The sequence below is a fragment of the Parasteatoda tepidariorum genome, chromosome 12 (assembly GCF_982258835.1).
Source record: "Parasteatoda tepidariorum strain Cologne lab strain chromosome 12, Ptep-v5.0, whole genome shotgun sequence".
Classification (NCBI taxonomy): domain Eukaryota; kingdom Metazoa; phylum Arthropoda; class Arachnida; order Araneae; family Theridiidae; genus Parasteatoda; species Parasteatoda tepidariorum.
The window spans coordinates 18,376,954-18,404,167 of record NC_141766.1 but is presented as its reverse complement, the minus strand read 5'-3'; the positions used below and the strand labels follow the sequence as shown (position 1 = coordinate 18,404,167).

The following is a 27,214-nucleotide window of genomic DNA, read 5'->3' as shown; positions in this document are numbered from 1 at the left end:
TATAGAAAAATGTTCATTAATGTTTTTGCCTATTAATTGTTGTTTTAGGAGATTTATAAATGGTGTTCTACTGTATAGTGTCATGACCATTTTAACCAACAATAAGTTGTAGTACCTGAAGATTTTATAAGATCCATAACATTCTTTATTTAACCTTTTTTGATAAATTTGAACAAGTGTGCCATTCTTGTTTAAGAATTTTATAAAATAAAGTAATATAAGGCATAAGATATTTATAAAATGTAAACCTTTCTTCCCTTCAACTTTTAGGATAGCATCTAAAAAAATTTAAAGATTTAAGTGAGAAAAAGTATTAAATGGTCATGGCGCAAAAGGAATATATGCCTCTTGGGGAACCCGCCTTGCTATATGTTGTTAGGTTGTTCCATATTGAGTTAAATTATGGTGTACTTATTACTTGTTCCTGGTTTTCTATTTACAATGTTAAATTATAAAAATTTTGAACCATAGTCAATGTGGTTTTATAATCAGTTTTTAAATATGTTTTTGGAACAACCTAATAAAAGGGGTCAACGCATCTGTGCAACCATACCTCTTGAACAGGGCTGTATTTACAGTGTTAAAAGTTTTTCATTTTAGAAAATTTCAAAAGTAAACTGAAAATAAATATTTTGAAAGTTTCACTTCAAAGAAGCATAGAGAGTGCACAGCCCTGCTCTTAGGTGATGTGGAAAATGGTTGTAATCATGCATGTTTTAAAAGTTGAATTTCAGGTTTGTTCTTTTCATTATTCTGAGGAGAGCCTCAGAAGCCAAATTTACAAGCATTTACTTAGCCTAGTGATGAAAAGTTGGAGCAGCCTGTCATTATTAAGCATCTTGTCTGTTCTAAGTGATGAAAGTTGGTTCAATCAGCTGTATATTCAAATCTATTTCATTTTTGAAAGAAGAGCATGTTATAAACTTCAGTGTTACCTTTTAAAGGGCAACATTGTTTCTAAAATGTGTTTGTATGTCATATTTAAGCTGTGTATAATAAAACTATCGTGTTTTGTTTTTGTTCAACAGTTAGTGAGTTTATATACATGTTTTTTAATAAATTTTCAATCCTCACTCTGCAGAATTAATATACCTTTTAATAATGTATCATGTAAGCAATCCACTATTTTTTGTGTGTATTATTATTATTATTTTCAAAAGAGAGAATGTTTAGTTAAGATTCTATCTCATCGAAACTTTATTCATCATTTTACAGAATTCTAACTGAAAAGAAAGTTTTGTTTTATTCAAATGACAATCGAATCTCCAGTATACAAAACTGTTCAATTTTGCAAACTGTTTAAATTTTAAATAAGCATGAATAAAAAGAAAAATTTATATAATAATCTCTTAAATAATTGAAGCTCTAATTCAGGGTTCCCACAGTCCTTAAAAACTGCTTAATTTTTATTTTGGTACAAGGTTTTGGTAACAATTCCTCAATTTTCAGTATCATTATAATTGATAGAAACAATTTTTTAATCTTACAAAAATATTAGATACAATAAATCGTTCTTTTATCTCCTCAAATGAGACCATGCATCAAGAGTAGAAAATTTTTAGAGACAAGAAGAGATGTCCTTCCATTAGTATATTGGTTCTTTTTTTATAAATTTCTTTCTTTTGCTTAAAATGGTACCCCATATGTTAAATGGTTGCATTAAAATTAGTTAACCCTTTGCCTAGGGTGCACCATTGTACCAGCTGTAAGCAAGAGATAAATGTTTTTTGCCAGATTGCTTAGTAATATGTATTATGTGAAATTAATTCCTAATAGCAGTTTAGGCTGAAAATAGTTTTATATAAAGCTAATTATAAAAATAAATGTAACATATTTGCCACTTAGTAATAATTTCAAAATATTTAAATCGCGTGCTATTTTTAATGGATAGATATAACATAACAATAGTAGATATTAATATTACGAAAGGGTGACAAGAAAATGATGAAAAAATTAATTTATATTTTAATTAAGGAATCTTACCAATTTTCTAACCATGAAAAATCGTTTTAGACCATTTTATTTATATATAACATTGAGAACTAATGTGTGAAATATCTTAGTTCGAAAATTATAAATCCTCTCAAGCATAATTGTACTTTTATCCTATAAGAAGTTTCATAAAATATTTGTTGCAATGAATTTAAAAATATTAAATTAGGGCTAGTGGAAAAAAAAGGAGAGCAAATTAAGGAATTTGGATATTAGTAGGGCCTTGTATTTACTTGGAGTAAAACTTAATTTAACATGACATAATTAGGAAAATTCTCCGCATTTATCTTTTTTAATTCTTTTATTATATACCCTTATGAAATATTTTATAAATAGAAAAAAATTATTGGGTAATTGAATATGTTATGCATGTCTAGCAGCGAAATTTAAAACTTGTTCTAATAATTTTTTCAATGTTTTCTCCAAATTTCTTTATATACTCTTTTTTTGAAGATTTGAAAAAAATTACATAATAATTTACATAGGGATGCACAACCTTTTTGAGTGAAGGGCCACATTCACAGAAGATTGACCATTGAAGGGCCGCATGCCCAAGTATTTAGAACATGTTAACAATGTAATATGTTTGCATGAAATTAAATACCTTAAACTGATTAAAATTAAAAACTGATTACTTAGGGGAAAAAATTTAGTTAAATTGAAAGATAATGGGAAAATTCATGTTTTTTTTATCACATTACATAATACTGAAGTTCATTTAACGATAAATTTTAACATTAAAAATTTTCAATGTTCATATAATTAAATATTCTAGTTAATAAATTAAATGCAAGTTAAATACTTTAATTTAAAAAAAGTTTGCAGGACTAAAAATGATTAAAATTAAAACAAAACCTTTGCAGGGCGAAATAAGATTCAACATTTAGTAAGGAATAAACTCCAACTTTAAAGCATTTTTTTTAAATAAATTATAAGAGGACGGACTGAGAGAGAAGAGAAAATAAGAAACCATTCATTTTGAAAGCACTATTTTCCTTAATTATCAAAAACTATAAGATACTTGTTAACAACTCTTTATGAGCAATAATTTTTTAACATGACACTACTTACAATTAATATATTAACAACTAATTAAAATTTACATTACGCTACTCATCTTGATTACACTTTTTTACTGTTAAAATATAAGGATATACAAATTTCCCAGCATCATATTATCATAATTGATACAAAATGGTCCATGTAAGTTAAAAATGGCTTAAAAAATCTTTTAATGGTTATTCTACAAATTTGCAAAATTTTCAAATATTGTGATAATTTTATATACTTAATCATCTGATAGCTTTTTCGGGCCATTAAATGAAAATTAGACTGCTCCCCAAGCTAGAACAGGGATGGGCAAGCTTTTTTTGTCGAAGGCAAAAAATCGAGAGAAAAAAAGGTTTGATGGGCTAGGAAAAAATTCTAAAAAGGAAAAATAAGGTGAATAATATTGTGATTTCCTTGTGTTGAGGTTCGAAGTGAGTTGTACTTATTTTAAGGAACGAGGCTAAATGCTTGTCCGTTAGTCTACTTCTGAATCAATTTTTTCTAAGGTTCATAGTTGAAAGCACTTGTTCAAATGATGAAGCAAACATATCATTGATTTTTGGGCATGAGATATGAAATTTGGGAAACTAGCCCTTGGTAATGATTTGTAAAACTAAAACTTTGGCATGTTTTGAAACAACTGCTTCAGGTGATTGCTAGATTGCAACTCAATAAATTTAAGCTCCAACTCCGATCTCACTGTTTCACAATTTACGCTGAAAGGCATGGGAAGAATATCTAATTCTGTTTGAATGCCATTATAACCTTGAAATCTGCGGCCTAACTCAAAATTCGGTTTTTTCAAGCCATCTTCATAATCGTAGTATGTGATTTTTGATTTGCGAGAAGAGTAACATGTACGATTTTTTAATACGAGATTACAGAATACGAATCGCGATGTGTGATTTTAAACCTCGTGAATACGAATCAAGATGCGTGACTTAATTACGAGAAGAATCAAAACGTATGATTTTAAAAATGCACGAATCACGTCACGACATGTGATTTTTGAATCATGTGATCATGATTTGTTGTTGTTAATTTACGTCGCACTAGAGCTGCACAATGGGCTATTGGCGACGGTCTGGGAAACATCCCGGAGGATGATCCGAAGACATGCCATCACAATTTTGATCCTCTGCAGAGGGGATGGCACCCCCGCTTCGGTAGCCCGACGACCTGCGCGCGAAGTCGAGCGCTTTACGGTAGCACAGTTTAATGAGGACCAATACCGCACACCCTCGGTCCCTACGCAGACTGGTCCAAGTGGTCACCCACCCGCACACTGACCGCAGCCAGTGACGCTTGACTTCGGTGATCTGCTGGGAACCGTGTCTTAACGATCAGTCCACTGCGGGACCATGTGATCATGAAAAAGAATAGGTTGGATATGCGTTATTAAACATGCTCATGAGACTATAGAATTGTGCACGTGTATTGAAATGTTTTTCTGCAAAAGGGATCCGCAATAGTCCATTGTGCAGCTCTTGTGCGACGTAAATTAACAACAACAGCAAAAGCTATCCGCTTTTAATATAAATTTATACATCTCGTTTTTTTTAATTCATGTTTATTTTTATTTATTATTATTATTCTCTTTGGGAAGGTGTCGATTTTGCTAATATAAATAATTACTTTTTAAATTACTTAAAAAAAATAGAATCAAATTTCATGAGTTGTAATATGTGTTAAAATATCGGGATATTCAAAATCAAAATACATCAATAACTGCCAAAAAGGAAGAAGAAGAAAACGTTTAACCTCTTATATTTATGTCAAAATCGGCACAATTAGAGCACGTACAAAATTATTATTTTAATACATGATTTATAACTCGTGTACCGTGAAACTATAGTATTAAAAATGTCCGAATTTTTTAAATCACGGGGTGACGCGTAGTAACTATCGAAAAGTCATCGGATTTATAATAAAATCGACATACACGAAGAGAGCCAAAAGTGATAAATAAAATTTGAAATTATATATAATTGTATTAAAAATATTGGGATTGCGTAAATTCATAGCATTGACCACCGAAAAAAAGCAATCGAAAAACTACAGTGATAGAGATTGGGTGCGTCAAAAACCTAAATGAGCAATTATAAATTTCCGAATTTTTTTTTAATTTTTGCAACAAAAAAAAATTTAATTAATCTTTTTATTTTGTTCAAGTTGCTACAGCGAGTCGCACATTAAAGTTTATCAGGCAGCTGGTTGTACACCCCTAATTTATATAATTTCACTTCATAAAAATAGATAATTTTTAATAAATGAAGTAGTTTAATTTAATTTTTAATTTAAATCACTGTAACTAGTCTAAATATTTGAAAAAAATGCAATATTAGTTTTCATATTAAAAGTTAGGTACTTGTAATGGAAATTTTATTAACAATAACAATTATTATTTTATATAAATCAAAAAATATTGGCAAGGTTTAAGAATCCTCGTTGTTTTATAAAAGACAGTTACTTCATTTTCCCAATATAATTAAGGACACATTAGTATGCTCTTAAAATGAGTTGAATAAATACCAATTTATGTATCAAGTCAAGTAATTTTTAACGGATTTGAAATTACCGTGAAATTACCACCTTCTCGTTTTCACTGTTTATCACAAAACTAAAGATAATGCTAAAACATTTAAAGATATACAAAACCTCTTAAAGCCTTTTAAAGACATGGAGAGTTTGAGAGTTTATCGCAACCAACCTTAATAAATAAACAAGTCGAATTTCATTGTCTTTCTTCCACTTTAGCAATCAAACTTAATGAAAAAAAATTAAGTTCTCAAGAAAATTGCACATTTCTTATTTGCACAAATAAAAGGGAATAAAATATATTAGTTGTAACTTAAATGTAATTAAACTACGAATAAATAAAATTTTTGCTGTCAAAAGAATAAATGTAAAATTTACTGAATAATAAAAAAAAATCTTTTGTTTACAAAATAAATAAAATTTATAGAACTAAACAATTGATATATAAATAAAAGAAACACAAGGCCTTTTTAAAAAAATGAACTAAGAATTGATTATAGCTTTTTATGCTCTACAGTTTTTTGTTTATTCAAATAGATAAAATTGAAATTAAATTAATATATTTTAAATAAAAATAATTATACAATTTAAACATAGGTTGTATTTTATTTTATTTTATAATCGTTGTTGAGCAGCCGATTATCTCCCATTTGCGTTACATGGAGAGGAAAACCACGAAACCCTTCCTCGGTTTGCCTGTAGGCAAGTGGTAACAGGTTTTAATTATAATTGTTTCCGAAATACTTATGTGTAAAGCTCAATTATTTTTAAACTGTCGTATTTTTGAAGAAAAAAAAACTTCACTTAGTCCATTAAATGAATAGCTCTTTTAGTTGCTAAGTTTCATTTATTGAAGAGGAAATTTATTTATTTATTTTTGTATCAGGGATCTTCGTAATATTAATGCTAAATCAGGGTTCGGCTAAGTTGGACACAACATTTTAAATCATTTATATAATGGAGCTTCTTCCTAGAAAGCCAACGATTTTAACTAATATGATTTTTTTTCCTTGGAAAAAGAAGAAGAAAAAATTACCTGTACTGTACTTGTGAAAATAAAAAGTATCTTAAAAATTTACAAATTAAAGCAAACATTTGTCCTTCCAGTATATTTTTTCCCCGAATGAAATTTTATTTGATGGAATTACATTTTAAATGAAATTTATTTGTTCAATTAGATGAAAAAGGATTTTAAATATTTGGAAATATATGTGCAAACAAGTTTCTTGCCTTCAGTATTTTACAGAGCTAAGTCTTTTAAAAATTATGTTTTCTTTATTTCCTTTACTTTTTATTTTTAAAAATCTTAATTAATTTATATTGTGTTTTTGCATTTTTACTCTTGACACGGCTACTGAGAGAAGTTGACGCAGAAGTTGAAGTTTTATAGCATTATGAAACAATAATATTATTGCCAAGCAAATATTTTCTGGAAATAAATATTATCCCTTTTTTTTAAAAAATGAACAACTGCTTTCATAAGAGCTTAATTAACGAACATCTTCAATGTTTGTGAAATGGTAGTCTAAATTTATTTTAACATTATTTTCAAATTTTTTTAAACGATAACAATCAAGCGATATGAATGTTTAAATCATGTTTAATAAAATTCATGTTTTAATGTGATTAGAAAAGACATAAATGGTGAAGTTTTATAATCTTTTTGTGTTCAATATCATAATTAAGTGACTTGAGTAAGACTAAAAAATATCTTTGTGCAACTACGAATTTATTTCCAAGTTAGGAATTACATCATTAATGACAATCATGTGTGCAAGATACTTTTACGTAAGACGTTCTAAAGCCTTAGAAACAGTAATAAATCTGTCAGAGACAGTAATAAATCTGTCCAATCACAGACAGGACAAAAAACTTCACATTTTTGCGCTCCCTAAAGATACGCCAATAGTGAGATAAACCACTTCACTAAGGTAAACCTGAAAGAGGGTAATTTCTTGGAAATTTGTTGCCACCGGGAAGATAGGACCTTCACTTCCTTCTACTCTTATGCGAATATCTACGTCACTAGGATTTTAAGCTCGCATGAATACAAATCGCTATATAACTTTAATCGCGCTATATCGCTTTAAAACTGCGTAATTACAAATCGCGATATTGGATTTTTAAATCTCGTAAATAAGAATCGCAATGTACGACATTTAAATCGCCTGATTAAGAATCGCAACGTTCAACTTTTAAATCAGGTAAATACGAAAATCAATGTTTGAGGGAGGAATGAGGACTTCAATACTTTCGCTTCGAGGAAAATTTAATTCCTCATAAAATATTTTAACTTGTGCAAAAAAAAATTTCAGCGGAAATCAGTGGGAAAAATCTGATAAAAAGCGGAAATCCGCGAAAGAATCTCATCCCTGATAATTACACTGTAGTTATGAATTTCAGACAGGGGATTGCAAAAACTATGTGGATTTAACTCTTCAAGAGAAAGCAACAGTTTAAGGAAAATTTTAACTACAACCGAAAATTCCTAAATATTTTTTGAACTATACACAAAATATAACCATTATGTAAATGAATAGGGAAACTAGATACGCTAAATGGTTCAAATAATATCAAATGCTATAAAATTCTATTTAAAAATATGCTTGAATGCATTGACTAAAGCTATTAAACAGGACAGAAAAGGTTTTAATTGAATGATCCTTGATTTTTAAAAATTACTTTGGCTACATCAGAATCAAATGCTTAAGAATCGAAGTCAGTCATTTTTAGAGCATGATTCATAAAATAGAGTGGCGCTGAGAATTTGTATTTGACCTCTTTTGTACTTGACCTTTTTTTTCAGAATTAAGAGGGATGAAAGAAGAATCAGAAAAGCAATAAATTTTTCTCTGTTGCTACCACATTCAATAAACATAGCGCTGCAGCTTGGAATATAATCTAAGCTTTGCACAACTTGATATACGATTATTTTACATGATTAATGAGATAGAAAGCGAAACAATTGGTCATCGGTTCAAAACGGATTGAAAACTTTCAAATCATTCAAAAACTAATGTGGAAAACAAACATTTAGTTCATCTCCCTTTAGCAATAATTAATAGCAAAATTTTGAACAAACATTTTAAAACAAACTCTATTTAGTGAAGTGATACATATTTATATCAGCTTTAATTTTCTCTTTTTCTTACTTCAGCAAGAAATTGTTATATTTATAGATGAAATTACTTTATTGAATGCTAATTTTTCAAAATATATAATTCAAAAAAATCAAACACGAATTCTATGCGATGTAAGGTTATAAACATCTGAACTTTTTAGAATGGACCAAATTATTTTTTATTTATTAACTTTCACAGCTATTCTCTTTTAAAATAGAAGCCGCTTACTCTGAATTGACTTTAAAGCTATAAAATAATTTATTCTGCTTCTGAAAGTATTCATTTTTGGTTTAATAAAATCTTTATATACCTGTAGAATAATTTAAGTATGATGTTTAGTAATTTGTAATTGGTCGATGACGCTGAATCTCGATGCTTAAAAGGCAGAGACTTAATCATAGTTGTTAAAGCAATTTTGTTCCTTTGTTTGTTAAAGCAACTATGTAAAAGATACTTCTGGAAATTGAGTCTTTGGGCATGGGACTTTGTTATGAGTAGTTATGATACCTTTCCTTTTCATCAAATCATTTGTAATTTATTAAAGTGTCACAATCGTCAAATAAATATGCTTCTGAAGGAGCTGTTTTTCTTGCATTCTGCTACTACCGTAAAATACCGATAAAGCGCCCCCCTTAATTTTGACGAAAATCGGCGTGATATAGAGGGGGGCCGATAAACGGTACTCAAGAAAATTCTAAGCACCGTCTTTCTTTTCTGCTCAATCTTTTACATTCAACTCTCCCACCACACCCTAAATTTTTCTCACATTCTTATCAGTGAGTGTACATTCCAATCAAGGTGACCTTGACTTCTAATCTTTTTCGTTTTTTCTTTTAAGAAATTTATATTGTTAAGACAAAAAAAATCAGCTATATTCTTTTTATTTTGAATTTTATTCTGTTGAAGTAACTTACTTTATTTTATCTTTTAAAAATAAAAACGAAGCCTGAAGAAAAAAATAATAATAAATCTGTATCAAAGGAAACATCTGTTTCTAAAGCAGTTTAAAATAAAGTGAGAAGTAAAAACACCCGCATTTCCAATGAACAAAATAAAGAAATGGAAGTTGGAAAAAACTGATCAATCAATCTTGACAGCTGTGCTTTACTGCCCCCGAATTTCCCTCCTCTGTTTGACCATAAATTGGCCACACCCAGTTGACATTGAAACTACCACATGGACAATAAAATGAATTTATCCCTTTTGCGATTTTTTATTCGATTCATTAATTTTTTTTATTTTGCCGCTTTTTATTTTTTCTTGTTAATTGTTGCTTGCTTGCTTTTTTTCTTTTTTTATCGTTATTAATTTTTAGCTTGTTTTTTGTTGCTATTCATTGTTAGTTTGTTAGCATTTAGTTTAAAAAGCTTTTTTTTTTTCTTGCGAGGTAAGCGTCTTTTGTTAAAACAAAATGTTATCTAAAAGAAAAAACGAGAACTATGATCTCGCTCCAAAGGAGAAACGATTATTTCTTCTTCATAGGATTCTGATTATTTCTTCTTCTCTTATGATGGGCCAGTTTTAAATTCACCCCATCATAATCTATGATCGAAACTTGACTAAATTTATTGGTTTTTCTGAAATTAACAGTGGAATTGAATTATAGTAATATTTGGGGGCCATATTGGAATTTCCGAAAGAGATCCGAAGTGCGGCATTTCGTCAGTCCCGTGAGTGTCGGATTTAGGGTCCTATTCTTCCTTTTCTGTTCACTTAAATTACAATTGCTAAGGCGCTAAATAGATTTCTAGCTTGCGATTTTTCTTCAAGCTGGGGGTGGATACAAGATGCATACCTTTTAAATTTTCTCCTTATGCGATGTTTTTTTAAAATTATTATTTCGTTTATTTATTTTCTTACAGGCTGCTGCCGAAAGTTAGCTAAGAATTGGCGATGTTCTGCAGCAGATCGCGATACGGGCGAATATTTCGTCGACTTCGTTATTAATTTTTTTTAATAGTCAGAAAATTATTTCTTAAATAACTTTCCTTGACAAATTTTTTTGCTACAAAAAAATATTTCGTCGGAAGCGCCGCTGCATGTAGGAGGGGGGGGGGGCGTTTTTTGGGTACTGATTGGCAATCTGCATAGATGTGAAACTACAGGGGGGCGCTTTATCGAGTTGGGGCGCTTTATCGGTATTTTACGGTATGTAAATTCACTCTGTTGTTTATCTATTTATTTAATGATGTTGGGTAAAGGAGGCTCTTACCCTGTCCATAAGTTCCAAAGAATTTCCATAAAGTGCATTTCTCACTTTTTAATCCCAAAAATTATTTCATGAAATATGAAATTTTGCACACTTCTAGAGAAACATTTAAAGAACATTCAAATATTAAAATATTATTCCTGCAGTTATATGTTTCAATTATCTTATATTTAAGTTAATTTTTTTTCTGCAACGCAATTCAAAGCATGATCCAGTTAAGTGAAAACTACTAACAGGGTAATTAGAGTTTGTTTCCTTATAGCGCATGCTCATATGTTTGAAAATGTGTAATATGTTTGTTTCAATTTTAATTAGTTTAGGAACAAACAAATTTTATTGACCGTTTTTTGAAGTAAAGGTATTAAATAATTACCTAGGTAGGTAGTTGAATTAAAGGTATTAAGTAACAGTATTAAAAAGAAAATTTTTTTTCAGCTACATGCTTTCATGACTGAAAATAATAAAATAAATAAATAAAACTGTCAGATTTGAGATCCCCACACCCAAATTAGGAAGATTAAGTATGTAATTATAAAAAAAGCAAATTTATACAAAAACCTAAGTACAATGTGAACTATAACGATTAGATAAATCAGATAAATAAAGAAATTATCTAGCTCGCTATTAGCAATTATTTGTAAAGAAAAAAAAGCAGGCTTTAGCCTCCCAGAAAATCTCTTAACTACTATTTTAAATAAATATATCATTTTATCATTCCATTTTTTAAAATGTCTTACAAAAAGGGAAATTACTTTTAAATAAATAAAATCCAGCAGAAAAGAACTTATATAGAAAAATAATGAATGACACACCAAGACATAGTGTTAAGAAAAAGGTATTCTGTAACTTTTTTATCTTTGATTAAAAAGTGGAAGTAATAAAATAATTTTGATTGTTATAAAATAGTTAGGTCACATGAAATAAATTTCCGTAAAGCAATTACACAAAATAAAAATAAAAAAAACAATAATAATAATAATTCCTATAAAGGATACCTCTTTCAGTTTGTTTTTTACCCACTCTTTAATTTTTGAAGCTTTATCTTCAACTTGTTTTGCATCACACACTCTCAATCTCTTCTAAAGAAAAAATTGAAGTAAAAATTTAATATTTAGGCAATGTGAAGAAACACATTATACTCAAGTAGGTTCATTTAATAATAATAATAAAATTACACAAATCAAACAAATCTGTTTAAAAATAATTAAGCACATTATTAAAATTAAATAGTTTTGTGCCTTAGAGATACTTCATAAAGCAATATCAAAGCATGGTAATCACCTTTAAACAACTGAGATATTGCTCGGCGAACTGAAAGCTTTTTCTCAGTTACCCTTGCTGCATAATTTCACTTCAATCATACCCTCCCCTCGATTAGTAAATTATCGGAATATACAATTCGTTCATACATGCACAAACGACATCACACATATCAATGCTCTATAGATATCTTTTTTACTCACAAGGATACTAACTCTTCACCTGTAAAATAATTATATTACCTAAAAAAGCTATGGTTCAGATGAGAAATAGCGCACCAATACGTTTTTCATTTACCATGAGTTCTGGCATGAGACAACTTAACATAAGATCTTGATCACATGAAAAAAAGCAGTTTATACCTTCCTACATTTAAATATTTTTGTATGGGTACCATAAAATTTACTAACATAGGCAGGAAATTAAAAGCTTCACCAAATTGATACTACCCACGTAGAAAAATGATATATAATCGTTATATCGAAATAATAACGATTTAACATTAGAAAACAAGTTTGCCTTGTTAAAATAATTATTAATTAAGCGGCTACTTATAGCTCATTTAAAGCCATTACATTTTATAGGATGTATAAAATTTCATTCATAATACGAACACTATTAAAACTTCATTAAAATTTCCTGTTTAAAATATTATGATATTAAAATATGGATAATAATATGATGGGATATAAATATGGATAAAAAATATTATGATATTCTACAATTATAAAATATTGTAGAATAATTAGTTAAACATCTTAATTTTGATTTCTTAAATATAGGCTGATCTGCATGTTTTTTATACATCATTATTTATATTCATTTGTATGATAGCAAAATAAGTAACAATATGGTTTATTCAAAGTAGTTATTATGTTGAATGACAAACAATGTTGGAAAGTAGGCATAATTTTTGTTCAGAGAGCTTAAAAAAAGGGAAAACTTTCTGTTGGTTCAATGAGCTTGTGTGATGTACAAAAATATCTTGATAGTTAAGTGTCATTGTTCTTTATCTTCAAAAAAATTGTACAAGTAATGAATTTAAATATTTTCTTATCAGTATATGCTTGAATATTCACTTATAATAAAAGGGGCTAAAGGGTTTTGGAGCACAATTTTTAAGAAAAAGAAAATAAAGTTTTTGCTTGAGAACGGTTCTGAATAAACTCTTTTAGCTAATCCTCGTCCCTCTGCGATGTTTTTGCGTTGTGTGTGGCACTACCGGGATTTTTTGGTGCAGATAGTGCTATGGAAATCTACCCATTGCATTTTATTATAAAAGAAAAATACAAAAATTTAAAAACATTTTCAAATTGAACAATAAAGTTTTAAATAGATATTCAATTATTAATAGTTTTAAAATTACTAGAGTTTTCAGTGTAAAGTTTTTTCCTCCAATAATTTTAGCTTTGAACTTCATCTTCAAGCAAATCTACTGAAAATCAACAATTCAAGTTTGAGAGCAACTGCTGGACACCGCAAATGGAAATGATACAGTCTGGCAAAAAGCAGGAGATAGTAAGTTTGATCCTAACAGTAACGAAACAAATGGTGTGTATATGCACCAATGTTACATGGATGAAAGTCCTCTTGTTCGTTGTTATGAAGAAGTTTTAGAGAGACACATACCTGTGTAATTCATCCTTTGTGCGATATACACATTATTAACTGTTGCTGATCATTTTATAAAGTCTTTCAAAAAACCATTTAAAGGATCCTCAGTTTACTGCTCGAAAATCTAGTTACAAGCGAACAAAAACTTGCAATTGAAGGAATAAAACTAAACTGTATCAAACAACTGTAAAATCTAATGAATTTTTTTAATTTAAAAATAATGATAATTATAGTAAAAGCACATAATCGAACTTGCATTTTTTGGAATAAAGAATAAAATGCATTTCATTTAATAAAAATATCTGTGTTTTTAACTTGTATTTTACCAAAAGATTATCAAGATGTTCACATTAAACAATGAAGATAAGAATATATTGAAGCTAAGAATAAATTGATTTTATAGTGAGTTTTGTTATAAAATAAAATACTTATGATACAAAATAGTAATGTCTTTTTCTATTTTTCTATATTCTAATAGTTATGTCTTTTTCTATAACTCTACATCTATAGTAATGTCTTTTTCTATTCTGTCTTTTTAATTTCTGTAGTGTGTAATTTATTCTTAAGAAATCTTCAGAATTTTAGAAAATAGTGGTTGGCAGATGTGCATAAGATATAATGTGGGAAAATTTTCCAAGTAGTACTTGAGGGTGTTGAAAAGAGTTATATATAAAAGCTGTTTACTCTTAATTTAATTTATCAGAAGCAATTTTCCTTTATCAGTGTGGTTAAACATTTACTTGTTTTGCTGCTATATATGAGATATTGAGCTCAGTAAGTAAAAGTGTCATGGTGGCATTAATCAATTGAGGGTTAAGAAGCATAAATCTGAATTGAAAAAAAAATCAAAAATTAAATAACTAACTTGTTCTTCAATTTGATGTTCCAATGACGATATCATGCATTCCTTGTGAGAACATGTCCGATCGCTTTCAAAACAAAATGTTAAATCACAAATGCAAATATTTGTTGGTGAAGCTCTTCTTTTTATTTCATAAAACTGCTCTTCCATAACCTGCGCCTGTTAAATGAAAGTACAGTAGATATTGTAAAAAAAACTTTATTAAAAATTATAATTTTATAACATCATTAAAAAAGGCATAATTTAAATATTTCTAGCTAAAAAAATATTGTTCAAAATTTAAATCATTTTGATAACTTACCAGAGATGAAAAAAAGCCGCAAGTACTTAAAAAAAAAATAACTTACTTTGTTACAGTAGATACTTATTAGTAACTTCTAAGTACTTACTTAGTACGGACATGATGAAAGGGTCACAGAAAACAAAAATCAAAAATAAATAAAATTTAGCAGTAAACAAAAATATTTTTAAAAAATTTTTACAATAAATATGAAAACAAGCTTAAAGAACAAATTAAGGCTATGAGTGCACGATATGTTTTAATAAGATTTTACTCACCTGGCATTTAAAAATTATTTCTTTTGCTCCGATCTTTTTTCGTTTTTTTTTTAAATCAACATAAAAATATATTTTTCAATTTAGTTAATATTTCATTTAAGTTCAAAATTATATGCTAAATCAATAGCTGGGAAGACAGTAAATGATTAGATATGTAATGATTGTAACTGGATTGGTTATGTGATGAAATGATGGAATAATCTGATGAGGCACACAAATGCTGGTTTCCAGATCTTGGAAATCCAAGCTACTACTGAAGTGCAAAAAAAGATTATGACGGATCAACATGGTGATTATTAAAATGATGTTGATAAAATTCCTTATCAGAATATAAATTTCTAAAAATAATTATATTAATTATTAATCTGTTTTAAGCAACTACAAATAAAAAGAGTTAGGGATCCTTATTTTTATTCGTTTATTTAACGTTTTTCCCCATATTTGAAATGAATTGACCTAATCTAACAACGTATATTATTTGTAAAACTTTAACTACCTAAGGATGATTTTAAGCAAAAGTAATTTTAGAGAAAACGACATTTTTAAATTAATTTACGTTATAAACAATGTAATTTTGTATGTAACAATGTAATTAATATTATAAACAATGTAATTTTGAAAGATTAAATGTAAAAATTTTTACAAAAACTTTGGAATAAATTAGGAGAAATAAACATTAAAAAATTTGGTTTTTTGAAATCTATTTCAAAAAACATTTAAAACTACGACTTTTTATACTTTACTACTCATTATTTTAATAAATAAAAGTCAAAAATTTTTTGAAGTTTAAGGCTGTGACTTACACAAAATTTTACATTTTTAAAACTATATAACCAATTGTAAAATGTGTATTTAGCCACATAAACTTAAAATGGTGTAAAAATTTGCACACCTTTACAATACCAACCTTTCAAGAATTGTTAAATAAAAAAATAAAAAAAATGAAATTAAAAAAAAAAAATTTTAATTATTGTTTGCATGGAATTATCTTCGCATAAACTAATTTTGCAATTGCGAGTAAAAATGTTTAGATTCATCTAAAAAGCTCTAGAGCTGCTGAGAAATACGCAAATAGTAAAATTACTATTAAGGGATCAAAAAAATTTTACCGTTTTTCTGCAGCTCCTAATTAATCCATTGTAAGGCCTAAGAGGTCCAGGCCTAGGGCCCCCACATTTTCGGAGGACCCCTAAATGTTACAAATTATTCCTTTTTGTGTTTTTCCTAAAGAATTGCCTATTAGAGTAATGAGTTAACAAAAATTTAAATATATATAAGTTGAAATTTACTAATATATAGTAACTTACTTTTGTTATAAATATTTAAAATCACTTCATAATTAAACATGTAAATGCAATTTTAAGTAATGACCAGGACCATCGCGTTTCAAGATCAGACCCCGCTTTCCTGACAAAAACTTGGGACCATATTTCCAAGATTGCAGCTGACTCCCATATTTAAAGATTCAAGAATCGAAATCTGTCAAAAGAATGGAATGTTTATTCAGAAAAAGTAAGTTTTTGTGTCTGATTTTGTACCTTAAAATATCGTCTGCCCTAATTAATGAACATATTTAAGGTGAGACTCTTGAACCATCAAATTTAGTCCAAGTGTTTGACAATCCAATATAATGGTCACATTATATCAAAAGTTATTGAGGGTGTCCCTTTTTTTCTTTCTTTATTTATTTAAACCCATAATAAATATTTAATAAAAAATAAAAACAGTCTAATGACAGATTACAAAAAAAAAAAAATTAGTTAAATTAATTCTAAAGAAAAGCAAACCAAAATGAAAAAAGCCAAACCAAAATTAAAATTAAATGTAATAAGCACATAGAATAAATTTTCATTCGATTTCTAAGTTGCAGTCTTCGTGTTTAGGGAGAACAAACCAAAAATCGATTACTAGTTTTAAAAAATATTCATTCTTTATATTGAAGTAGAAACTTTCTTCTTGACAAATACAAAACATTAAAAGATCAGCTCATCATTCATTCATGTATAAATAGTTACCTAAGAAAAATTTATGACAGAAAATGTAATTTGTTGGTAAATATTTTTGGTTAAATTATTTTGCTCTAAAAAATTACTTTTTTCAGTAACTAAACTCGCAGATTATTCTATAATGAGAAAAAATGTATATGGATTTGATTACATTTCTTCAGTTCATAAATCATTTGCAAAAGGGAGTTTGAATCACATAACCTATCTTATACACTGAGGATTCTTTACGAAAATGTTTCCAGCCACAAATACCTCAAAAAATTATTAACTGGTTTTGATGAGTTCTTTTTATTGCAACTAATTTAGCCAAAACATTGTATGTTGTGATTTAATTGTTTAGATAGCAGAATTTAAGTATTTTTGATTGAAATTCAAAATTGCAGGTTCAAATTTCGCATGTTGTATTAATACTGTATTAAAAATATCGAGATTTTTAAAAAAACCATCATGTGTAAATGAGTAACAACTGCCAAAAGATACAATAGTTTGATGATTAAATCTGCAAAAATAAAGAAAGAGTTAAAAGTTATTAATGAAATGGCGATTTTAAACTCTAAAACCCGTTAAAAAAAATCACATTGACAATATTTTATTTAATAACTGTTGTTGAACAGACGACCCAATTTTGGGTTTACAGCTACTAATGTTCAACTCCATAGCCTCGTAATTTTGCACCCAATCCAGAAGATAAGGGAACTCCTAGATGAAGTATTGGTAGAAATTTGTCTTTGTGGAGGACTTTTTGATGGAACTAACGCTCATTCGCGTCACATGGAGAGAAAAACTACGAAAAGCTCCCACGGTTAGCAAGGGGACTGTTAACCCATGATCCAGCATGATAATGCAAGTTGGGTCCGGAATTCGCAACTACCAGCTATCGCTGGGATTCGAACCCGGTTCACCTCATTTGAAAGCGAACACTCTATCCCCTGAGCCACTACGGCTAATAATTCTTGGAACACGCAGAAAAGAGCAACAATAACTGCCACAAAAACAATAGGAAAATATCTTGGATTGATAATTAAATCCGCTCAAATATAGCGAGTCAATAATGATGTTAAAATGCAAGATTCGAAACAAGCAAGTCGTGATAATATCGTATTCGTGATCGCAACGCAAGAATAAGCCATCAGGGGAGAAGACCGGTTCCATGCCTTAACTTTCTCTCTCCTCCTCTTCTCAGTTATATAAGAATGTACTACGATATTTTCTCTTAATATTTTTCGTATTTAATTGTCACAAATAATTTTTAAAATTTCCATGACGCTTTCTTTTAGAACTATGTTCTATGTAGTTTTCAGTTCCAATAATTTTCTAACCTAAAAGTTTTTAATCTATTTGAAAATCAAGAGAGAAACTGACGTGCTTCCTTCTCCTATGACTCTCCACACGCTAATGGTGAAAGCATGCGTAGTGTTGCCATAAGTAGAGAATTTTGATCTATAGCCCATTAGCACCTATAGCCCATTTCGATCAACAATTTAAAGCATTGAGATTTTCCAAACCACGCGGAAAAGAGTAGCAATAACTACCGAAAAAACGACAAAATAAATTAATTTAAAAAAAAATATTTAGATTTGTGATGAAATTAGCATAAATAAAGCACACATTTTAATGCGCGATTCGAGTGCCCTAATAATACATATTAAAAATATTAGGATTTTCCAAACCACGAGGAAATTCGGAGCATAACTACCGAAAAACGATAAAAAATAAATACACTTTTACTTCGATAGTGATCTAATGTAACAGTTGAATTAGGAAACCAGTTGCAATCGAATAGCGATCGAATTGGTTCGAAGAAATCGATTCGAATCGAAGAAGTGCGTTTCAGTTGCATAATGCGCGATTCAAAATTTTCGATTTTTTTTTTCTTTTTAAAAGTATACAAGGTGTTTAAGCCCCGGACCCATTTTGATGTTTAATAACTCATAAAATAATAAAGATAGATTGATATTAATAATATAAATGGTTAGATAGACTCAAAAAGTTTCATGACCCTTGTCAATGAACTTCCACGTGTGCCTCCTTCGTCGCACGGAGAATATCAAGTCGATAGTCAATTTCACGCCAGGTAGCGGCAAGCGTTATGAGTTATTAAACATCAAAATAGGTCCAAAATGGGTGTTTCTGGCATTGTTAATCGCCATAATGTGCGCATATGGGGATCTGAAAACCCCCACGAATACCATGAGACACAAAGGGATTCCCCAAATGTTAATGTGTGGTGTGGACGAATGCACGACCGAGTCATTGGGCCTTTCTTTTTCACAGAAAAGACGGCCGAGACTTTGGCCAAGACTTGGACATGCTGAAAAACTTCGTATTTCCACAACTAGAAGAGCTTCAGCCGAATGTCTTTTTGCAACAAGATGGTGCACCACCTCATTGGGGTTCGTAGTTCTTTGAATGACCATTTTCCAGGAAGATGGATTGGGCGAGGAGGTCCAATTCCTTGACCACCCAGATCTGATATAACGCAGCTGGACTTTTTACTTTGGGGATTTATAAAGGACAATGTTTACAGGAGGATCGTGTCGAACATTGATGACCTAAAAGCCAGAATTACAACCGCAATAGCCTCTGTGGATGCCGACATGCAGGCCGCTACCTGGCGTGAAATTGACTATCGACTTGATATTCTTAGTGCGACGGAGGGGGCACACGTGGAAGTTCATTGACAAGGGCCTTGAAACTTTTTGAGTCTATCTAACCATTTATGTTATTATTTTTAATCTATCTTTATTATTTTATGAGTTATTAAACATCAAAATGGGTACGGGACTTTATAAGCACCCTGTATAATAATACATATTTTTTTTTTCATTGTGTTCAGGTGCCGCCGGAGCCACAGATTGCGCACCCTTATATACAGCATCTCAATTAACATGCAAAAACAAGGTTAAAGATGCTTTACTTTTCACTTTGGTTGAAAAATACTGGGCATAATTAAAGAGACAAAATAATCTAGTCCAATAAAAAGTTACATTTTCAGCGCTTTTGATAAATCTTTCCAAATCAGTAAAAATAAATTATGTTTTCCTAATCGTATTACCAGGGGCGTGCTTAGACGAATATTTAGGCCCTGGGCCAAACAGTAAGGCATTTTATCATGATGGTTAATAAAAATCATGTTTTGTGCAACTAAGTATATAATTAAACATAGGATTTTTCCTATTTCAATCAGATTTTTCTTTAAAATTATTTTCGCGTTTAACAATCTGACAAAATGTATAAATTAATACTTTACATTATTTATCAATAATACTAACTAAAATTCTTAATACCACTAATAATGAAAAGATTAATATTCTTATTTAATTATTATAAACTAATTATTGAATAAATAAAGTCTGTAATTATTTTGTTAACAAATTAAATACATTAATAAATTGCAAAGACAGTGAACCAACTTGTTGAATGAAAAGTAAATTAAGATCAGAAAAAATTTTCAAAAATAAATTATTCTTGGCAGAGCAAGTCTTTATTCATCAATTACAAGTAGATAGGTGATAAGTTTTAAAATTACTTGTAAAAAATAAATGTGTTAAATTAAAATATATTTATTGATAAAAAAAAATCATACAACGAGCACTTTAAATGTGAAAATGATATGAAATGAAAACTTATAATTTAAAAGTTACATTCCAAATCTTTCAAACATTTCAGCTCTTAAAAAAATATTTTTTGTTTCTTAATTTATTAACTTGTTTCTTGATTCTATGAATAAAACATTTATTATCAATGAGATTTCATATCAATGGTTTATTATCACAGCCTTAAGTATAATATATTAGTTAATGGAGTACTGTATAAATAATACTTTCTAGATAAATCTGTGATTTTAAAAAAATCACGAGATTCAAATCAATGATTTTTTTAATTAAATATTTTTAAATTATTCCAACCCTGCATTTTGTTTTTCTTAACATTTTCCGCAGCAGTTCCACACTAGCTAAATCGGCAATATAATTACACTAAATCGGCAATATAAAAACATTAAATCGGCAATATAAAAACACTAAATCAGCAATAGTTGAAATTTTTAATACAATTAATTTCTATGACATAAAAGTTGAAAGTTGACAAAAAATTCCATGTTGTTATTTTAAAATTTACGCCCCTGATATCAAGGAACATTAACTGAAATGAAATTCAGATTGGGAAATATAAATTAGAATAACTCGTATGAATAATATATCCAAGACTTAGAAAATATAAAGAAAAACTTGTTATTTAACTATTAATTAGTCCAGAACGTTCGGTGGCCTTAACTTTTAGCGGCTCTGAACCCCCCCCCCCCACCCGCCCACCCCTATGCACCTCCTTATGTAATCAAAAATGCCAATTTCAAAGTTTTTTCTCCTAACACCTGTTACAACAACAATATAATTTAAAAAACGTAAAAGCAATACTAGACAGTAATAGATCCAACGGCATAGAGCATCGACTCAAATTCAAACAATCAAATTGCCATTCCACATCCGTAAAAGCAAAGCACAATCCAATAGAATTTTTCGATTCGAGTATTTGAGGCAAATAAAGAGTTGTTTACGATATTTGTATTATACAATATCGATAACTGAATTTGATCCATTTCATATATATATATATATACATATATATATATATATTTATATACATATATATATATATTTATATACATATATATATATATTTATATACATATATATATATATTTATATACATATATATATATATTTATATACATATATATATATACATATATATATATATTTATATATATATATATTTATATATATATATATTTATATATATATATATTTATATATATATATATATATATCAGTCGTTGAACAGCTGACCCGATTTTGGGTTTACGACTACTAATGTTCAACTCCGAAGCCTTGTAATTTTGAACCAATCCAGAAGACAAGGAAACTCCTGGATCAGTACCCCCAGTAGTATTGATTTGTTATAAGAACATGGAGGACAAGGGAACTCCTGGATCAAGTATTGGGAAAAATTTGTCTTCGTAGAATACTCTTTGATGGAACCCACATTAGCGTTACATGGAGAGAAAAACCACAAAAATCTTCCACTGTTAGCCTGACGGCAAGTTGACTAAAACCCATGATCCGTCTGCCACTGAGGACATTTTACGTCAGCACCGTGGCGAGCCGGGTGCGGAATTCGAATTAACCAACCATCGCCGGGATTCGAATCCTGGATCAAGTATTGGGAAAAATTTCCCTTAATGGTGTACTTTTTGATGGAATCCGCATTTGCGCTACACGGAGAGGAAAACCACGAAAACTTCCCACTGTTACCCTGACGGCAAGGGGACTGAAACCCATGATCTGTCTACCACTGAGGACATTTTACGTCAGCACCGTGGTCGGAGCGAGCCGTTCGCGGAATTCGAATTGACCGACTATAGCTAGGATTGGAGTCCGGTTCACCTCACTGGGAGGTGAGCGCTCTATCCCCTGAGCCACCACGGCTCATGCTAGCTTATTTGGAGAAGAAAAAAAATCCTCTTTTTGTATTATCTAATATGCACCTCAGAAACGGAATTTTGACATAATAAGTCATTGCAAAGATGAAATATGAAGCTGATGAAAAAATCCAAATCTTAAAACAAGATCTTTACATAACACTTATATCAGGAAATACTGAACAGTTTGTTTCAGTTTTTCTCCCCTTCATTGTTTAAACATCGCGGGATGAAGGTTTTCTATTAACGCGAATGGCCTGAGTGGGTTTCATAATGAGCCACGCTTGTCTTTTATTAAAATATTAAGTACACTGATATACCTAATAATGATAAAAATGTTGTAGTAAATCTAAATTTGGCTCTAAACAATTTAATGGGGAAATATTTTTTTTATTTTTAAGTTTACATTATCGATGCATGTAAACTGAACTATAACGAAATTAACCTTGGCCAAAGAGTATTTAATTAAATTAGTAAGCATATTTTTAATTATTCCGAGAGGTATGACTATGCACATATAGCAACAAAAAAAATAATATAGTGGAATAGACAGATAAAACAAAACTCTTTAAAGTTTGAAATATTTTTTGAATTGTATTCACGTCACAACATGCCTGCCTGGCTGCTAGAAATTTTGTACATCCATGACCCAAAAATATTTCTAGGTCATAGAAATACATTACAAGGTCAAACATTTAAATACATCTTTAAGGAATGGAAAATTGAACAAGAAATTGAAATAAAAGGGGGTTCGTGTTCTCGGAGCCCCATTTCCCTCCGCTCTTCTTCTATGAACCCATAATTTATCCCTTAAGATCTTCCCTTAAGATTGAATAAAATGCGAATTTTTACTTTGAAGTATGTAGCGTAGCTATGTAAAACTCCAATAACTTTAATAATTTTTTTATGGAATGTAAAAAAAACTAAATGTTAATTTTTAGTAATTTTCGTCTATCGTAGAATATTTTTAGAGAGTATTTCTTATTTCGACCCTGAAACAAATAGTTTTATTATATTATTCTGACTCAAAATATTTTTATGCCATTAAAGCTAAAAGCTTTCTTGAAACGAATTTTTTTAATTTTCTCATAAATTTTCATAATAATTAAATGCTCCAACCAACGAGGTTGAATCCAATCATATTTTTCAATTTCTACTATTAGTTCACGCTTTCCCTATATACCTATATATATATAAACTCATGTTTGTGAAAATTGCGACACCATGAAGGACTTAGCAAGTGAGCTGAAATTTTCAGGAAATGCAAAGTAGAGCATAATATGCAAATGATTAGAATTTCAGACCCGTAGCGGATGCGTATGCTGAGCAGCGCCCTCTGAACGGCGGATGGATCCGAATAAATAGACGGCTGTAGCGAGGCGTGTATGGTTATCGGTGGTTATCTGCTAGTGGTAAACGTTAGCTTAGTAGTTACTTATGCCTCTTCGACGAAAGAGAGCGAGATTTCAACAGTTTACGGAGTTTGAACGGGGGAGAATCATCGATCTTCGTGAAGCTGGATTGTCTTATCGTGTAGTAGCCGCTCGTGTGCAGCGTAACAGCAGCAAAGTGATGCGTGTTTGGAAGCAGTGGACGGACGAGTGTCGGACAACTCGAAAATCCGGGAGTGGACCCCGAAATGTGACGTCAGCTCACGATGACAGACACCTGATCCGCATGGCGCTGACGGACCGTACGGCTCCCTCTAGACAACTGACAGCACAGTGGTCAATAGCTACAGGTGTTTCATTGTGTGCTTCATTAATTCGTAGACGTCTGCTGCAGCGTAGACTGCGTGCAAGGACTCCTTTATACAGGATCCCCCTCACGCTAAACCATCGCTGCGTGCGGCTTCAATGGGCCAATCAGCATAGTGACTGGCAGGCTTATTGGCAGCATGTCGTGTTTTCTGACAAATCCCGCTTTAATTCGTGGTACCATGATGGCCGCATTCGTGTCAGACGTTATGCCGGTGAACGCCGCCTTCCGGAGTGCATTATCGAAAGCCAGTGAACGAACACCCGGAGTTATGGTCTGGGGTGCCATAGCATATCATGGATGATTTCAATTGCTACGAATTGTGGGTAATCTGAACAGCAACCGGTGCATCAGGGAAGTTCTGAAGCCCCAAGCTGTTCCTTTCCTTTAAGCCCTGCCAAGGGCTGTATTTCAACAGGACAATGCCCGCCCTCATATTGCTAGGACTGTTCAATCCTTCCTTACATCGCGGCAGGTACAGCTTCTTCCTTGCCCAGCGTATTCCCCGGATAAGTCGCCGATTGAACATGTGTGGGATTTCGTTGGTCGGCGTCTCACTCGCGATCCTCGTTCTGTTGCTTCTACAGACGAACTTTGGGTACGCATACAAACAATATGGCATGCTCTTCCTCGGACAGGCATTCAAAATTTGCTTGACTCCATGCCACGTCGTGTAGCAGCACTTATTGCGGCGCTTGGTGGCTACACAAAATACTGATTTCGATCTCTTGTTATTGTTTGTTTGCTTTGAAAGTTTAATCATTTATTTGTACCACTACCACTCAACTGTGTATTAAATTTCATTCAATTATGGCGATTCCTTCATGGTGTTGCACTTTTCACAAACATGAGTTTATACATATATATATATATATATATATATATATATATATATATATATATATATATATATATATATATATATATATATATATATATATATATATATATATATATATATATATATATATATATATATATATATATATATAGTTCAAATTTTCAATCGTTAATGTAATCAGGAATAATTGTGAGCCCAACTCAAAAATCCTGAACATTTCTTGAGTAAAATCATTAATGACGCATTTCAAAAAATTAGTGTCTTTATAAATTTAAATCATTTGATATTTTCACAACATGAAATTCTAAATAAATTATATGCAGCATAATTTAAATTGCAGCATAAGTATCAATTCAAATTCCAATATTTTTAAATAAAATATGAAACTATTTTTATACATAAATATGATCGATGATTTCTTGAAACTTTTGGACCTTGGATTTCCGGAAATTTCCGGGGATTTTTTCCGGAGCACAATCATCTCGGATAAAATACTTTTTATTCATCCACTCGACTTCAAATACATTTTTTTTACACTTGTAGTGGATGACACTTGAAGTTAATACAGTTTTTTCAAATATTAAATCATTCATTAAATTTCATTAATTTTAGATTTATATGGGAGAAATAAATTTCTTTTATATAAGATATTTAGCAGGATATAAATTTAGGAATAAAAATAGTCAGTGGCGTCATTTAATATTGTGATTCTATCATATGTATATACATATTTATATTAATTGCAATTATTTAATAAAAAGTAACTAAAATAAAATTTCTCTTTGTTGACTTAAGTAAGAATTGATTTTATATTAATTGTTTATACTGGAAAAACGGGATTTATTATTAAGAGTCGCAAACCCAAAATATAAATCAGGGGTTAAATATTGGTCATAAAGTACAGAATAAATTTTTTACAGACTTTTTTTTCGAAAGTGAGTGATTTAAGCTTTTATTTATCTCTTTTTTATTCTTAATATGTTATTTGCTATAGTTTTCATTGCAAATTTATAGGTATATTTTAACCTTTGTAATCAGCCATAATTATCGGTAAGTTTGACTATTTTTCAAGGTGCGTAGCCAGATTTTTCAACAAGAAATAAGCAGCACTTTTAAAACACTCAAAAATAGTTTTAATCACTTTCCAAAAAAAAAATCATAATAATTCATAAATAGGACAAGTGTAGTAATAAAAAAAAAAATTCTATCGTTTAAAGTTATAAACATAAAATCAACAAAATGCAAAAACATTTTCAAAAACTTCACATAATCATGATAAAATAACTGGTTTTTGATAAATATTGCAGAAAAATTGGGAAAATCTTTTTTTTTTTTTTTTTTTTTCTTTTTTTTTTTTGTAATTTATGACGACAATCGTCAAGGCAAAGAAAAAATCTTTTTTTAAAAGATAGAAAATTAGGCACTTCTTACAAACGCCAAATTAAAAAAAAAAGCACCTTTAAGGGCTTTTAAAAAAACGTAAATAAAAAATAAGCACTTTTAAAGTACTTTTTAAAAACACCACGCACGCTGTATTTAATGTGCAAGAAGAAGAAATATGCACAAATTGTTTTATAAAAATAATTTTTATAAAGAAAAAGGAAAAAAATTCAAGGTAACCCAGACGTAATAAAACTGTTACAAAAATATTTGGCAGGTTTTATGGTCAATTCTTTATACAAAAAGGCTCCATTCCACAAACTTGGATAAAACTGTTAACGTTATAACTTCAATAATTAAAAATCATAGAGTAAAATAAATAGGTAAATAATGAATTAATGAAAAAACATGCGTTTTAAAAATTTTGCTTTTCGGAAAAGGAAGTAAGATGTTCACATTGCGTATCTTTTCTTTTTATAAAAAAAGAAGCTATTTTTAAAATAAATGAATGAAAAATTTGAACTGAATGAAATTCGAATTTAATG

General features: G+C 29.8%; 1 protein-coding gene across 5 annotated transcripts in view; it reads right to left on the bottom strand.

The window, feature by feature from the left end:
* LOC107446025 (uncharacterized protein CG43867) overlaps positions 1 to 27,214 on the bottom strand; it is a 229,731-nt gene that overhangs the window by 53,347 nt on the left and 149,170 nt on the right. For all 5 annotated transcript variants that reach the window (XM_071188138.2, XM_071188136.2, XM_071188137.2 and 2 more), the window contains 2 exons: positions 14,651 to 14,806; positions 11,907 to 11,990 (listed from right to left, as the gene is read on the bottom strand). In XM_071188138.2, coding sequence (XP_071044239.2) covers positions 11,907 to 11,990; positions 14,651 to 14,806 — 240 coding nt within the window. The remainder of the gene's footprint in view (positions 1 to 11,906; positions 11,991 to 14,650; positions 14,807 to 27,214) is intronic.